At 56.5% G+C, this 15,234-nt stretch overlaps 1 protein-coding gene across 1 annotated transcript; it reads left to right on the top strand.

Annotated features, from left to right (window-relative positions):
• Window positions 1-1,052: 1,052 nt before the first annotated feature.
• PRRT1 (proline rich transmembrane protein 1) lies at window positions 1,053-4,074 on the top strand. Its single transcript, XM_066260071.1, has 4 exons — window positions 1,053-1,185; window positions 2,110-2,648; window positions 3,230-3,415; window positions 3,771-4,074. The coding sequence occupies exons 1-4, from the start codon at window positions 1,167-1,169 to the stop codon at window positions 3,945-3,947; spliced, it is 921 nt and encodes a 306-aa protein (XP_066116168.1). The 5' UTR covers window positions 1,053-1,166; the 3' UTR covers window positions 3,948-4,074.
• The last annotated feature ends 11,160 nt before the right edge of the window (window positions 4,075-15,234 follow it).

The following is a 15,234-nucleotide window of genomic DNA, read 5'->3' on the forward strand; positions in this document are numbered from 1 at the left end:
CGAACACAGCCTGGGGGAGTGAGTGCCTCAGGCAGGGACTGGGAAGTACTAATCCAAAGGGGGGGGTAGTAATGATCCCCCCTCACGTATCCCTCCCCTTCTAGGTATTCCCAAGATACAGTAAACACATTAAAAGACTGCAGTTACTGCTGTGGCCCATGTTGACTCAAGAGGTGGCTTTGTGTCTTGCGGGGGTGGGAGCATTGTTGGGAGCAGGGTTGGGGGGGTGGAATTTAAGGAATGGATCTGAACACTGCTGGGCACAGAAACTCTTAAGAAGCCCAGTAAGCAAAGGGGGAAGGGCATCAAGTGCATATTCCCAAGCCAGCTGCCAGAAATGAGCAGGTGATTCACACACACACACACACACACACACACAGTGCGCTAGCTCCTTCACTCCAGTGGAAGAAAAGTATCACTGCATCTCCTAAGCTCCGTCTGGTCCTTCCTCCTCCCGGGCCCAGGCCAGGCTTACTCGGAACTACTACAGACCTGAGCCTCTCCATTCACCCCAAACCCAGGCGGCAGGTTGAGGCCGTAACCCAGGGGTGGGGGGAACGTTTCCGGGAACCGCTGCGCTCAGCTCTGCACCCAGGTCTCTCTCACACACGATCGTCTCTCCTCAAGTGGGGAAACTAGGGTCAAACGTGGGAGAGGATTCTGGGACCTCGCAGGGAATCTGAGGAAAGCTGAAGGGGAGACCTGGCTGGAGTGAACCGGGTCTGCAGGGAAGTGGGGTGCCGAACCCACGGAGTACTGCTCAGTGCCTCCCGCCATCTGATCGCTACAGCCAGTGTTGGAGGGGAAGTCTCTAGAGGGTTCTCTCTCCCTCCTTCCTTTCCTCAGCCCCAACCCCCCCTCGCCTGGTCTTGCTTGCCTCGCTGTTTCCATGACAACTCCTAGGGAGCCCAAACTGGGGGCTTGAATGCTGGGGTAAGAGGAGGAGAGACGAGTGGGGGTACATCTGAAGCGCTCCCCCACCCCCGCCTCGGTCCCTTTAAGCTCTCCCCCCTCCCTGCTCTCCCTCTGCCCCCCCCCCCCCCGCCGCTGTCTTCTCTCCATCTCTTGTGCTGCGGCGGGCTGCGCAATCCGTGCACCCAGACTCTGGCGCCAGTTCGGGACCCCGACTCCAGCTGTGGGGACCCTGCCCCAGCGAGACCGCAAGCATGTCATCGGAAAAGTCAGGTAAAAATCCACAACAAAACCTCCCACCCCCGCTCTACGGTCTCCTGACTCTCCCCCACGCTCAGCTCCCACCCCCTCCCTTGCCCCTCCCCCGCGGGTGGTGCGGTTCAGTTCCCCTTCTACCCAGCTCCCCCCCCCCAAGTCCCCCTCCTCTTCCTATGACCCCTTCCTCTCTTCCCTTCCTCCTTCCAGTTTCAGCCTCTGCCCCCTGCCGACAACATGGGCCGCCGGGGGAGGGGGGAGGAGCGGGGGGGGGGGGGGGAGAGGTGAGTCAGGGAGGGAAGTACAAGAGTGGTTTAGCATCGGCCAGGCACTGCAGGGAGACCACCACTGGGAGGGACAGGTGGACGGGTGGACAAATGGCCCTGGCTGGCGTGGAGACATCCCAGTGGGGAAATATGGAGACACTACCAAGCGGGGTGGGGGCGGGGGGGTCAGGGGAGTAAAATCCAGCAGAGCCTTCTTTATCAGCTCTAGGAGAAGTCCTGAGATTCCCAGAGAGGCTAGGACAGCCCCTCCCCGCGGGAGGAATGGCCCAGGGGAACCTGTGCCCCCTCCGTGTGCTTATACAACTGTTGAATTGAGCATGTGTTCATACAGTGTTGCATGTCCACCCGTGTGCAAACGCAGGACCCACTCAGTTAGGCAAATCCAAAGGCCGCTACAGGCCCGGGAGGCCCAGGGAGATGGGAGTCTGCGTGCAGCTCCGTGTGAAGAAGGAACAGGAGCAGCGGGAGAGTTGTGACCTCAAAACTAGACTGAAAGACAGAAGGGGGGACACAGATGGCCTAGATACAACCCCTCTCCTGACCCGAGAATGAGAGATGCCTTCTCATCCACCTCTGTCTCTCCCACTACCTCTCTCCCTCCCGGCCCCTGTACGTCTGCCCCTAACCCCCGGCCCCTCTCTCATCTCCCCCCCAGGCCTCCCGGACTCAGTCCCCCACACCTCTCCGCCCCCTTACAATGCCCCCCAGCCGCCGGCCGAGCCCCCCGCCCCGCCCCCACAGGCAGCCCCCTCCTCGCACCACCATCACCACCACCACTACCACCAATCCGGCACGGCCACCCTCCCGCGCTTAGGGGCCGGCGGCCTGGCTTCGGCCGGGGCCAGCGCTCTGCGGGGCCCCTCGTTCTCGGCCACCCTGCCGCGGCCCCCACACCACGCCCCGCCCGGCCCGGCCTCCGGGGCGCCCCCGCCCGGTTGTGCCACCTTGCCCCGCATGCCACCCGACCCTTACCTGCAGGAGACTCGCTTCGAGGGCCCGCTGCCCCCGCCGCCACCTGCCGCCGCCGCCCCGCCCCCGCCGGCGCCCTCTCATGCCGCCCAGGCCCCCGGCTTCGTGGTGCCTACGCACACCGGGGCGGTAGGCACGCTGCCACTGGGGGGCTACGTGACCCCCGGCTATCCCCTTCAGCTGCAGCCTTGCACGGCCTACGTACCAGTCTATCCCGTGGGCACGGTGAGTAAGCGACGGCCAGGATCCCGGGACGGAGGGAGGGCACAGTGGAGCGGCACCTGGGATTGGGGACACACTGGGGGCTGGGGGGATAGAGAAACAGGGCCAGGTGATCTGGGGGCGTCGGGGGTAAGGCCTAGAGAGAGGAGGGACCCGGGAAAGGCCGGGAATGGGGCTGGCTGGGGGTGCCTGGCAGTCAGCGGGGGTCAGAGGTCATGGCCTGCGAGGGACCACGGGGCGGATGAGGAGGGCGCTGGGACTGCGCGTAGGGGAGACCGCCAGGGACACACCTGGAGAGGAGACACAAGGTGTGAATGAGAGCAGGGCAGCGCGGACGGGCCGGTCCTCGGGGGGAGTGTGGAGACCCGCGAGAATGCAGGGTTAGTGCCAGCAGGGCAGGGAGGAGGGACCTCGGTGGGGTTTATGGGGGTTTTGGAAGGGTCTTGGATGGTCGAGTTTTTGGAGAAGCAACGCGCACTGTGCTTTAAAATCCGTTCTTCCAAAAGCAGCACACTGAGGGACTCAGAGAGGGTCCGAGTAACGTCCTCTTCCCCCGACCCCCAACCCCCACCTTCCTTACACAGCCCTACGCAGGCGGGACCCCGGGGGGAACGGGAGGAGCCTCCACGCTGCCCCCGCCGCCCCAGGGCCCAGGGCTGGCCCTGCTGGAGCCCAGGCGCCCGCCGCACGACTACATGCCCATCGCTGTGCTGACCACCATCTGCTGCTTCTGGCCTACAGGCATCATCGCCATCTTCAAGGCAGTGCAGGTGTGTGCGTGTGTGCGTGTGCGCGTGTGGTGTGTGTGTGTGTGCGTGTGTGCGCGCGCGTGTGGTGTGTGTGTGTGCGCGCGCGCTTGCGTGTGTGCGTGCGCGTGTGGTGTGTGCGCGCGCGTGTGTGTGTGCGTGTGTGTGCGTGCGTGTGTGTGCACGTGTGCGTGTGTGTGTGCGCGTGCGTGTGTGTGTGTGTGTGCGCGCGCGCGCGTGGCGTTTGGGGAGGATCGTCCCTCGGTTTCCTTACGCCCGAGGAGGGCTGGACGTTCTGGGGAGCATCCCAGAGGGAGGCAGAGGCGTGCGGATGGGGCAGCGGTTCCCTGATCCGCTTCGCCCCGCCTCTGCCCCGCAGGTGCGCACCGCCTTGGCTCGCGGAGACATGGTGTCGGCCGAGATCGCTTCACGCGAGGCGCGGAACTTCTCCTTCATCTCCCTGGCGGTGGGCATCGCGGCCATGGTGCTCTGCACCATCCTCACCGTGGTCATCATCATCGCCGCCCAGCACCACGAGAACTACTGGGACCCGTGAGGCCGCCCGCGGCCCGGCCCTGCCCCGCGCCCTCCGACCCCCCGAGGATCCGCCAGGCGCCCCGCACACCCGCCCCGGGAGCTACCGGACTGCGAGACAGCCTAAAGGCGGTCTCCACAGAACCGCTCGCCGGGCAGGCACGCTCCGAGCCCCGCTGCTCAGGAACCCCGTCACAGCCCTCCTCCCCGGGGGACGCCGCTTCCCCGGACCCCCAGCCTCCTGTCGGGCCCCCGCTGGCTGCAGACCCGCACCCCCTCCCAATGCAGCGGAGCTCCCCGGGCGTCCGTCCCGCAGCCTGGAGACTGGTCCCCCAAGTCCCGCCTCCTCGGTAGGCCTGGTCCGCGCTCCGACAAAACCCTGCCTTCAGGTCGGCAGGCTCCGCCTTCTCGTCGCCCTCGCGGGGCCGATTCAGTCCGGTGTTTGGGTTTGGGGAGCCAGGCGGAGCCCCCAGGCCAGCAGGCTCCACCCCTTGTCCCCGCGCGGGCGGCGAGGCCCGGGGTAGCCACGCCCCCACGCTCACTCACGGTTTTTTGCTAGTACAGTTCCGCATCTCCTCTACCCGGGTCTCCGCCGGTTTTTCTTGCTAATCCCAGAACCTCTATTTTTGTTTTGCTGTTGCTGTTACTTTAATGAGATCTGGGAGGTTTGCAGTTTAGGACCCTTCCCCCTGGGAGGAAGATGGCATCCCGGTTCTCTGTAAATACTCCCTTCCACCTCTCCCAACCCCTGAGAGGCCAAGCAGAAGGGAACCTAGGGTACAGACGTTCAAATGTCCTGAGGCAGCGGGCCGGCTCCCCGCTCTCCTGGGCAATCCCCACCTTGTTCACCCGTGTGTGAGTGTGCGTGTGAATTTCTGAAAGACAATATTAAAAAGAGTCTAAGCGAATTTGCTACCCGCAATTCCGAAGGCTGCAGCCTTGCAAAGACCTTGCTCTTCGGGTGTCCCCTTTTTCCACCTCCCCTCATTTCTCCTGGGGTGGGGTGGGCGGAGAAAACCGGCGGAGACTGGTTCCCAAGGACACCAGAGAGACAGAGGCAGGTCCTGCGAGAAAGGTTCCCTGGGATCCTAGGGGGGAAGACTTTGGGGTCCATTCTCGGTGGAGACTTTTTTTAAATTTATGTATTGATTTTAAAGAGAGAGAAAGAGGGAGAGAGAGAGAGAGGGAGAGAGAGAGAGAGAGAAAGAGAGAAAGAGAGAAACATCGATCTGTTTCTGTATGTGCTCTGACCTGGGGACTGAACCTGCCACCTCTGTGTATTGGGATGGTGCTCAACCTACCCAGCTAGCTGGGAGACCCAGGGATCTCTCCCCAGAACTCATGCAAGTCAAGAGAAAAGAAGAGGGCAGACCATTCTGAAGAAGTTGGGGTGGCAGGGGCAGAGGAAAGATGCCAACTGTCCACAGCCTCTCTGCTGCAGGCTGGAGGGTGGCAGACCCCTTGAACCGGGGCCCTAAGCGGTGCCTTGTACGAGTAAAGGGAAAGCAAAGGCTACAGAGAGCTGTGGGGGCCGGTCTCAGCCCATTCCAGCTGCTAGAACAGAAATATCACTGGGGGAGTGGCTGTAAACAACAGCAATTTCTTTCTCAGAGAGCTGGGGGCTGGAAGTCTGAGACCAGGGTGCCAGCACCATCAGGCAGGGCCCCCTTCTGGACGGCGGGCTTCTCACTGTACCCTCCTGTGGCGAAGGGGTCCAGGGAGCAGCTATGTGCGGTCTGTTTCAAAGGAGCACCACTCCCATTCATGATGGGTTCCACCCTCAGGACCTAATCACCCCCCAAAGACGCCACCTCCTCATGCGATCTCCACACACTGGGGTTTTAACACACGAGTTCAGACTACAGCGGAGCCCCAGGGAGGGGGTCAAGAGCTTCTCAAACCCAGTCGGGGCTTGTTGCCCTTTCCTACCCTGAGGTCAGCCAGGGGGGCCTCCTGCAGGAGCGGAGGAGCGGGAGACACACAGTAGACTTGGTCTCTTCAGCTGTACCCCTGCAGGGTGTGGTCCTGTCCTGGCTCTACGCATTCATACGACATGCAGATACTCTGCAGCTGCTGGCGAGACAGCCTCTGAGAACACCAGCCTCAGGGCGCTGGAAAGCCGTGCACCAGGCGGGAAAGGGACGGCTGGGTGTGGAAAGCCTGGGCCTCCTTTAGATGGTCCAGGTCGAATGTGCCTTCCTCACCAAACTTCTCGAAAAAAGAATTCACATTTGCAGCCTCCACTTTCTCACCATGTACTCATTCTCTCTCTTCAACAGGGAGTATTGTTGTTATGGACAGACGTGTCTCTGTCTGTCTGTCTTTCTTGCCTGCTGTTTCTTAACCCTTTGAACTATGCTTCTTCCACTCCCTGCTCGACTGAAACTGCTCTCTTAAGATAGGACCCAAAAGCTACCAGGAGCCAAAATCAATGGCATTTTCCTGAACCCTCCCGTGTTTGTCCCTGGACTCCGGGTGTCTCAGTCCCCCAGGGTTCTGACACATGTCGTCCGTCTTTTCCCCCTTTGCCTCCATACACGCCTCTAATCATCTTCCTCCCCTCCTTGGTTTTTCTTCTCCCTTCCCCTAAGTGCCTATCTCTGGATTTTTTTCCCCCTTCTTTGAGAAATTCCCCTGAAAATCTTATCCACTCCAAAATCAGACACCATTTCTAATGCTTCTCTGCTACAAACTGAATGGGTTTCCTCAAAATTCATCTATGGAAACTTGATCCCCAATAGGATGGTGGGGCCTTTGAGGGTGGGTGCTTAGGTCATGAGGATGACTGTCATGAATGGGATTAGTGTCCTTATAACAGAGACTACAGAGAACTCCCTGTGTCGTCCCCCCCCACCCCCCGCATGTAAGGGCATAGTTGGAAGACAGCCCTCTATGAACCACAAGTGGCTGTCAGCAGACACTGAATCTGCTGGCACCTTGATCCTGGACTTCCCAGCCTCCAGAACTCTCTGTGGTTTACAAGCCGCCCAGTTTGTGACATCTCGTTACAGCAGCCCCCGTTCACTAAGACCTCATCCAGCCTGTGTACTGACAGGCAGACGTGCCTCCAGGGCCCGTGGGATACCTCCACGTGGCTGCGTGGGCCGTGCTGCTGGCTGGTCCTCTAAACTCGGGGCCCGTGAGATACCTCCACGTGGCTGCGTGGGCCGTGCTGCTGGCTGGTCCTCTAAACTCAGCATGTTCCAAACCAAACCAGTGAGACTCCTCCGAAAACCTGCTACCGGCTGTCTCTCTGGAGGCCGCCCTTTCCCAGCACCCCTGTCTGGAAACCCCGCGCCTCCCCCGTCTCCCTCCCGCCTTTAGTCTTCATACGCAGTCGCACCCGATCAATTCCACCATCACATTCTCTTTTCTGTTTTCCAGCTTTGACGAAAATTAATAACGTTCATAGTTTTTTTTATTCCCCCATTGATATCGTTTGAATCTATAACTTTGGCCCCGCCCTTGCCGGGAAAGTGAGCTCATGGGGGATTACTGCGCCAGCTCCCCTAACAGGTCTCCCTGCTTCCTGCATGTCCTCCCTCCACGTCCCCCTGGACACTGCCGGCGGGCCACCCTCCCCACGCACGCTGCTGGAACCGCACTGCTCAAAGCGCAGCCGTCCCCTGTTGTTTGCTCAATGTCGACAGCGTTTTCATCTGGCCTTCGGCCCCTTCCGGGATGTAGCCTCGTTCAGCTTTCTCTCTCCAGCCTCATCCCCAGCCAGACTGAGTCATTCATTCCCACCTCTCCGGGTCTCTACCCAGCTAGTCCCAAACCCTCGACCTCTTTCTCCAGCCTCTGCCCGCTGCAGACCAGATCGTCTGCCACTTGTCGCCTGTGTCACGTTTCAGGTCACATCTAAGCCTTTGCTGCGGAGGTTCGTGCCCACTTCACATCAGCTTCCGCACTTGGTCAAAATGTACCTGTTCTTCCAGACCCGGGATCAGTTCACCTCCCCCCACCTCCACCAGGAAGGAATCTGTCTCTTCTACAGGTTGGACTCGAGCAGTGGGTTTCTAAACAGAGCTGTGGCAATCCTTGGAGCAATGGTTCTCAGCCCCGGCTACACATTAGAGCAGAGGTCCCCAAACTTTTTACACAGGGGGCCAGTTCACTGTCCCTCAGACCATTGGAGGGCCGGACTATAAAAAAAAACTATGAACACATCCCTATGCACACTGCACATATCTTATTTTAAAGTAAAAAAACAAAATGGGAACAAATACAATATTTAAAATAAAGAACAAGTAAATTTAAATCAACAAACTGACCAGTATTTCAATGGGAACTATGGGCCTGCTTTTGGCTAATGAGATGGTCAATGTCCCCTTCCATATTTGTCACTGCTAGTGGTAACAAGTGATATGACGCACTTCCGGAGCCGTGATGTGTGCGTCCCACGTCACCGGAAGTAGTACTGTACGTGAGTGACACAGCGCTTTGCGGCATCCGCATCCTGTGCTCCTCTCACTGACCACCAATGAAAGAGGTGCCTCTCCTGGAAGTGCGGCGGGGGGCCAGATAAACGGCCTCAGGGGGCCACATGCAGCCCAGAGGCCATAGTTTGGGAACCCCTGCATTAGTCATCTGGGGAGCATGTAAAATTCCCAAAGCCCTGGTTATATCTGGACCCATTAAGTCAGAATCTCTGGGGGTGGCGCTCAAGCATCAATATATTTATATAGCCTGACCTGTGGTGGCGCAGTGGGTAAAAGCGTCGACCTGGAACCCTGAGGTCGCCAGTTCGAAACCCCAGGCTTGTCTGGTCAAGGCACATATGGGAGTTGATGCTTCCTGCTCCTCCCTCTGTTCTTTCTATCTCTTTCCTTTCTCTGTCTCTTTCTCTCTCTGTGTCTCCTCTCTCTAAAAAAATGAATAAATAAAATGTAAAAAATAAATAATAAAAAAATATATATTTATATATATTTTTAGACAGACAGACAGACAGGAAGGAAGAGAGATGAGAAGCATCAACTTATAGTTGAGTCATTTTAGTTGCTCACTGATTGCTTCTCATACGTGCCTTGATGGGGGAGGGGGGCATCCAGCCTAGCCAATGACCCCTTGCTCAAGCCAGCGACACTGGGCTCTAGCCAACAACCTTTGCGTTTAAGCCAGGGACCATGGGATCATCCCATAGTCAATCTGCGATCCTGGGCTCAAATCAGCACCTTCGGGGTTCGAACCTGGGACCTCAGCATCCCAGGTCAACACTCTATCCACTGAACCACCATGGTCAAGCAGGCATCAGTATTTTCTTTTTTTTTTTTTGTATTTTTCTGAAGCTGGAAACTAGGAGAGACAGTCAGACAGACTCCCGCGTGAGCCCGACCGGGATCCACCTGGCACGCCCACCAGGGGCGATGCTCTGCCCACCAGGGGGCGATGCTCTGCCCCTCTGGAGCGTCACTTTGCCGCGACCAGAGCCACTCTAGCGCCTGGGGCAGAGGCCAAGGAGCCATCCCCAGCGCCCGGGCCATCTTTGCTCCAATGGAGCCTTGGCTGCGGGAGGGGAAGAGAGAGACAGAGAGGAAGGAGGGGGGATGGAGAAGCAAATGGGCGCTTCTCCTACGTGCCCTGGCCGGGAATCGAACCTGGGTCCCCCGCATGCCAGGCCGACGCTCTACCGCTGAGCCAACTGGCCAGGGCGCATCAGTATTTTCTAAAGATATCTCCAGGTGATTCCCATGGGCCTCACTACAGGGACCACCCAGGGAGAGGGGAGAGGACAGAAGGTGTGGCCTCAATCAGAGTAGCTCTCTCCAGGAGAAAGACATCCAGATCCAAAACCTACTCGTTATTGAGGTTATCTGTACCCCCATCCCTTCCCATCTGAGATCTTTTTATTTTTATTTTATTTTTTTAAAGATTTTATTTCTCTATTTTAGAAAGAGGAGAGAGAGAGAGAGAAGGTGGGGAGGAGTAGGATGTGCCCTGACCTGGCAAGCCTGGGGTTCTGAACCAGTGACCTCAACATTCTAGATTGACACTTTATCGACTGCGCCGCCACAGGTCGGGCCCCATCTGAGATCTCGATGTGCTCACCTTCCCTTGTGAACGCAGGAGCCAAATCTGACTTCTCACTGGTTCTCAGACCCTTATCTGATGGAGCCTCTCTGAACCCCACTGAACTGAAAGGGGTCAGGCAGAGAAAGACTCAGCTGCCTGCGACTCTCCCCGTTTCCCAAGGCCCTGGTCAGGCAGTTCAGCCTAGGTCTCTGCTTCCAAGCCCCAGGTGGCTGGCTGGAGCACGGGCTCATCATGCTTCAGTAATGGCTCACCAGCTTGGGCCTGGGGTCATCAACATGATCCCAAGGTCGCTGGCTTGAGCAAGAGGTAACGGATTAGCTGGAGCTCCCCCCCACCCCTGTCAAGGGTTATATGAGAAGTAATCAATGAACAGCTAAAGTGCCGCAAATACAGGTTGATGCTTCTCGTCTGTTTCCCTGTCTCTCCCTCTCGAAAGAAAGAAAGAAAGAAAGAAAGAGAGGAAGGGAGGAAGGAAGGAAGGAAGAAAGAAAGAAAGAAAGAAAGAAAGAAAGAAAGAAAGAAAGAAGGAGAGGAAGGGAGGAAGGAAGGAAGGGAGGGAGGAAGGGGGAAAGAAAGGAAGAAAGAAAGAAAGAGAGAGAGAGAGAGAGAGAGAGAGAGAGAAAGAAAGAAAGAAAAGGAAAGAAAAGAAAAGGACTCCTCCCAGCCCTCTTCACCTCACACCAAGTCCCCTTCAGGAGGAACTGTTCCACTGGAGTCTCCTTCTACCTCACCTCAACTCCCTGTCAACATGGTGCCTCCTGCACCCCTATCAGCAAAGATTCTGCCCTCCAGAGCAGCTCTGACCCCTGTAACTTCTACCCGGAGCTCTGGTTCCCCCATGAGTCCATTCGGGTCACCGCTCCTCCAGGACGATTCAGTACCCGCAATGATGTTTCTCCCCCCTCCCTAGCCACTCCCTCCCTGGGCCCAATCTTGCACTTGGTTGTCACCAATAACGGCCACCATCACAGCCACCTGGCCCATGCAGGTTCACATTGGATTTGGACAGTTGGTAATGAAACAACGGAGCCAAGAACTGGAGGGCCATCATCTTTAATCCTAGCTTGCACTCAGCAGGCAAGTAAAAACACACACTGGGCTGCAAAACCCACTCATTCAGTGCTCACAAAGCTACTGACTTATCCGAGTTTCCTAGAATCAAAGGTTTCTAGCTCACCAGACTTATTCACCTCTGTTCCCCATCTCCTTCTCTCTGCACAAACTCTGCACAAACTGGCTTCTCACTCAACACTCCACCATCTTGGCTGCTTCTCCTGGCCTCCTCCACGTGGCCTTTCTCTGCTCTCCTCTCTAATATTAATCTCAGGAAACAAGAGCAAGCTCCTGTTCTGTCCCCATTTTATAGTGCAGAAATCAAAACCTTTAATTCAATATACAAAATAGGGAAGTCTCTAATACAAAGTCATTTATCTGGGGCATGATGGGATTGTACCACCCCACATCAAAAAAGGTGGGAAAGGCCCTGGCCGGTTAGCTCAGTGGTGGAGCGTCGGCCTGGCGTGCAGAAGTCCCGGGTTCGATTCCCGGCCAGGGCACACAGGAGAAGCGCTCATCTGCTTCTCTACCTCTCCCCCTTTCCTTCCTCTCTGTCTCTCTCTTCCCCTTCCGCAGCGAGGCTCCATTGGAGCAAAGATGGCCGGGGCGCTGGGGATGGCTCCTCGGCCTCTGCCCCAGGTGCTAGAGTGGCTCTGGTCGCTGCAGAGCGACGCCCCGGAGGGGCAGAGCATCGCCCCCTGGTGGGCAGAGCGTCGCCCCCTGGTGGGCATGCCAGGTGGATCGTGGTCGGGCGCATGCGGGAGTCTGACTGTCTCTCCCCGTTTCCAGCTTCAGAAAAATACAAAAAAAAAAAAAAGGGTGGGAAAGGCTTAATCCTAAAACCAAGCCCCAGGCTACAAGGATCCTGCCTGCCCACAGCCAGCCCCCAACACACATTAATATCACCTGGGCAAGGGGCTTCCACGTGGGCAGCGCCATCTTTAACAAAGTGAGCATAATATATTTTATCTGCCCAACAGCCACCCTTTCAAAATCTCTTCAGTGTTTTCAGGTCACCCCCTCCTCTGCCCAGATCCCCCATCCCAAAAATTCTTCAGTCCCTCCTGGGCCTCCGTCCCATCCCCTGAACCCTCTCTCACTCTTCTGTGATGCCTGATGGCTTCCATTTCTCACTCCCCCCTTCACCCAGTGGAGCCCCCCCCCAACACCATAACTGCCTCTCAGCCCTGCCTCTTCCCTCTAACACAGGGGTCCCCAAACTTTTTACACAGGGGGCCAGTTCACTGTCTCTCAGACCGCTGGAGGGCCGGACTATAAAAATAACTATGAACAAATCCCTATGCACACTGCACATATTTTAAAGTAAAAAAAAACAAAATGGGAACAAATACAATATTTAAAATAATGAACAAGTAAATTTAAAGCAACAAACTGACCAGTATTTCAATGGGAACTATGGGCCTGCTTTTGGCTAATGAGATGGTCAATGTCCAGTTCCATATTTGTCACTGCTAGCCGTAACAGGTGATATGACGTGCTTCCGGAGCTGTGACGCGTGCATCCCGCGTCACCAGAAGTAGTACTGTACGTGAGCGAGGCCTCACTTTGCAGCGCTGCCACATACAGTACTCCAGGAGCACAGGATGCATCCACATCCTGTGCTCCTCTCACTGACCACCAGTGAAAGAGGTGCCCCTTCCAGAAGTACGGTGGGGGCCTGATAAATGGCCTCAGGGGCCCACATGCGGCCCGCGGGCCGTAGTTTGGGGACCGCTGCTCTAACACATTCTATCCCGGCTTAGATCCGACTCTGCCTGTTCCACGCCGGCACTCAACAGCTGAATACCTCTGGGGGAAAACCCAGTCACCCTGAGTGGTCTCACTTCCCGGGGCTCTCGGCCTGGCCTGGCCTGCCTGCCCACACTTCTGCGGTCGGTCGGTTCACGTTCCCCAAACCGGAGACCACAACCTCACAAGACGGCAGGCTTTCCTCTGATTTCTGTGAGAAATATAGAAACCTTAAAAAAGAGAACTTTCTCACCGCCTCCGCCCCAAACCCACCAGGCCCCTGCATCTCTCCCGTAACTCACTGCCTGGGTACCACGGAGAGGAGAAGCCGACCTGGGCCCAGCACCAACGACCTGTAGTGCTGGGACCCCAGCCCTTCTCACCTGCTCAGAAGCGGACTCTCGAAATGATCCCATATCTTTCCCACATAATCAGTTTTCCCCTCTTTACCAAAACATGCCCATCGTCACACAGACATAGTATAACTTGTCTTTGAGAAGAAAAATAAATAAATAACCTCGTTGCCGACTCACTTAGTAGGAGGAGCATGACATTCAGCAAAGTGGTGACCCCTTGGTGTTTTCATTTTTAGAGGGGAGAGAAAGAGAGAGAGAGAGAGAGAGAAGGGCAGGAGAGGAAGGAGCAGGAAGCATCAACTCCCATATGTGCCTGGACCAGGCAAGCCCAGGGCTTCAAGCCAGCGACCTCAGTGTTCCAGGTCAAGGCTTTATCCACTGCGCCACCACAGGTCAGGCTGGTGAGTGGGAAATTCTGGTGCAGAGGGACACACAGGGAACTTCGACAAGAGCAGGGAGGTTTCATTTCTTGAGCTGCCTGACGTTCATTTCCTTCGTTATACATGGCATATATGCCACAGTTGAGACATCAACAGCAGTGGACACAGTGGATCACTCCCTCCTACTTGAAATGCTTTCTTCACTTCAAGTACTCCTTGTGGATTCAACTAAAGGAAGTCTTCCCAGGTTCCTCATTGCTGCTTCTTGTTTCCACGGAGACTTCCCGCTGCTCTTCCGGACTCCTGAGCCCGAGAGGGCCTCGGGGCTCCGCCCTTGGCCCGCTCCCTACCCTAAGTAGGCTCCCATGACTAAGCCCCTTAACTGGATTTTCTGCTTCCATGTTTGAGGGGCAGGGTCGTTCCTCCAGGCAGAAACCGGAGGGACCTTTCAAATTGTTATGGTGATATCACTCCCCTTGCTCCAGCCCTCTGAAGGTTTCAATCACACTTACAACAAAGCCCAAACCCTTCCTTGCCTTGGCCGGGAAGCCGACAGTCTCGTTTGTCCCCACCTCTCGGACTGCACCCTCTCTCCCTCTTCCCCTTCCTTCCTCTCTGCTCAACCCGCTCTGGCTCCCTTGCTGTTCTGCTAGCTGGTAGGAATTTAGCATAAAAACCCAACTCCTTCCTGCCTCAGGGCCTTGGCACTCTTTTTTTTTTTTTTTTTTAATTTTATTCACGCCTGACCAGGTGGTGGCGCAGTGGATAGAGCGTTGGACTGGGATGTGGAAGGACCCAGGTTCGAGACCCCGAGGTCGCCAGCTTGAGCGCGGGCTCATCTGGCTTGAGCAAAGAGCTCACCAGCTTGGACCCAAGGTCACTGGCTCCAGCAGGGGGTTACTCTGTCTGCTGAAGGCCCACGGTCAAGGCACATGTGAGAAAGCAATCAATGAACAACTAAGAAGTCGCAACGCGCAACGAGAAACTAATGATTGATGCTTCTCATCTCTCTGTTCCTGTCTGTCCCTGTCTATCTCTGCCTCTGTTTAAAAAAAAAAAAAAAAAAATTTATTCACTTTAGAGAGAAGAGAGAGAGAGAGAGAAGGGGGAGGAGCAGGAAGCATCAACTCCCATATGTGCCTTGACCAGGCAAGCCTAGGATTTCGAACAGCGACCTCAGCAATCCAGGTCGACGCTTTACCCTCTGTGCCACGCCAGGCCAGGCCTCCTGTTTCCTCTCTGGGCACATTCCTTCAGATACCTGCATGTGTGCTCCCTGACATCACTGATGACTGCCCCACCGTCCCCTCGGTAAGGAGCTTTCCTGTCACTTGATTGACAGCGGGACTCTGCACCCCTGGGCCACTCCCTGGCCGGGCCTCACTGGGTTCACACCTCTGTGACTGCCTGACATTCACCCGTGTCATTTTTCTTTTTTTGATGTAATTAATTTATTTATCTAATACTTCCTGGTTGTACAAGATTGACATTCTACTTTCCTGATGGGTTTTCACACTTCACTTGAATATAAGCCAAAAGAGGTGCAGACCTTTTCCCCACTGCCTTATTCCCAGAAGCTGCCACAGAGCCTGGCCTGGAGGAGTGCTGGCCCGGAGGTGGTCCTGGCCCGGAGGAGGGGCTGGCCCGGAGGAGGGGCTGGCCCAGAAGAAGGGGCTGGCCCGGAGGAGGGGCTGGCCCGGAGGAGGGGCTGGCCCGGAGGAGGTTCTGGCCCCGA

Source organism: Saccopteryx bilineata, chromosome 1, assembly GCF_036850765.1.
Source record: "Saccopteryx bilineata isolate mSacBil1 chromosome 1, mSacBil1_pri_phased_curated, whole genome shotgun sequence".
NCBI lineage: Eukaryota > Metazoa > Chordata > Mammalia > Chiroptera > Emballonuridae > Saccopteryx > Saccopteryx bilineata.

Excerpts from the sequence above, each read along its gene's own strand:
- PRRT1 (XM_066260071.1), top strand. Across the intron at positions 2,649-3,229 it reads CAGTCTATCCCGTGGGCACG|CCCTACGCAGGCGGGACCCC; the intron begins GTGAGTAAGCGA and ends TTCCTTACACAG. Across the intron at positions 3,416-3,770 it reads CCATCTTCAAGGCAGTGCAG|GTGCGCACCGCCTTGGCTCG; the intron begins GTGTGTGCGTGT and ends TCTGCCCCGCAG.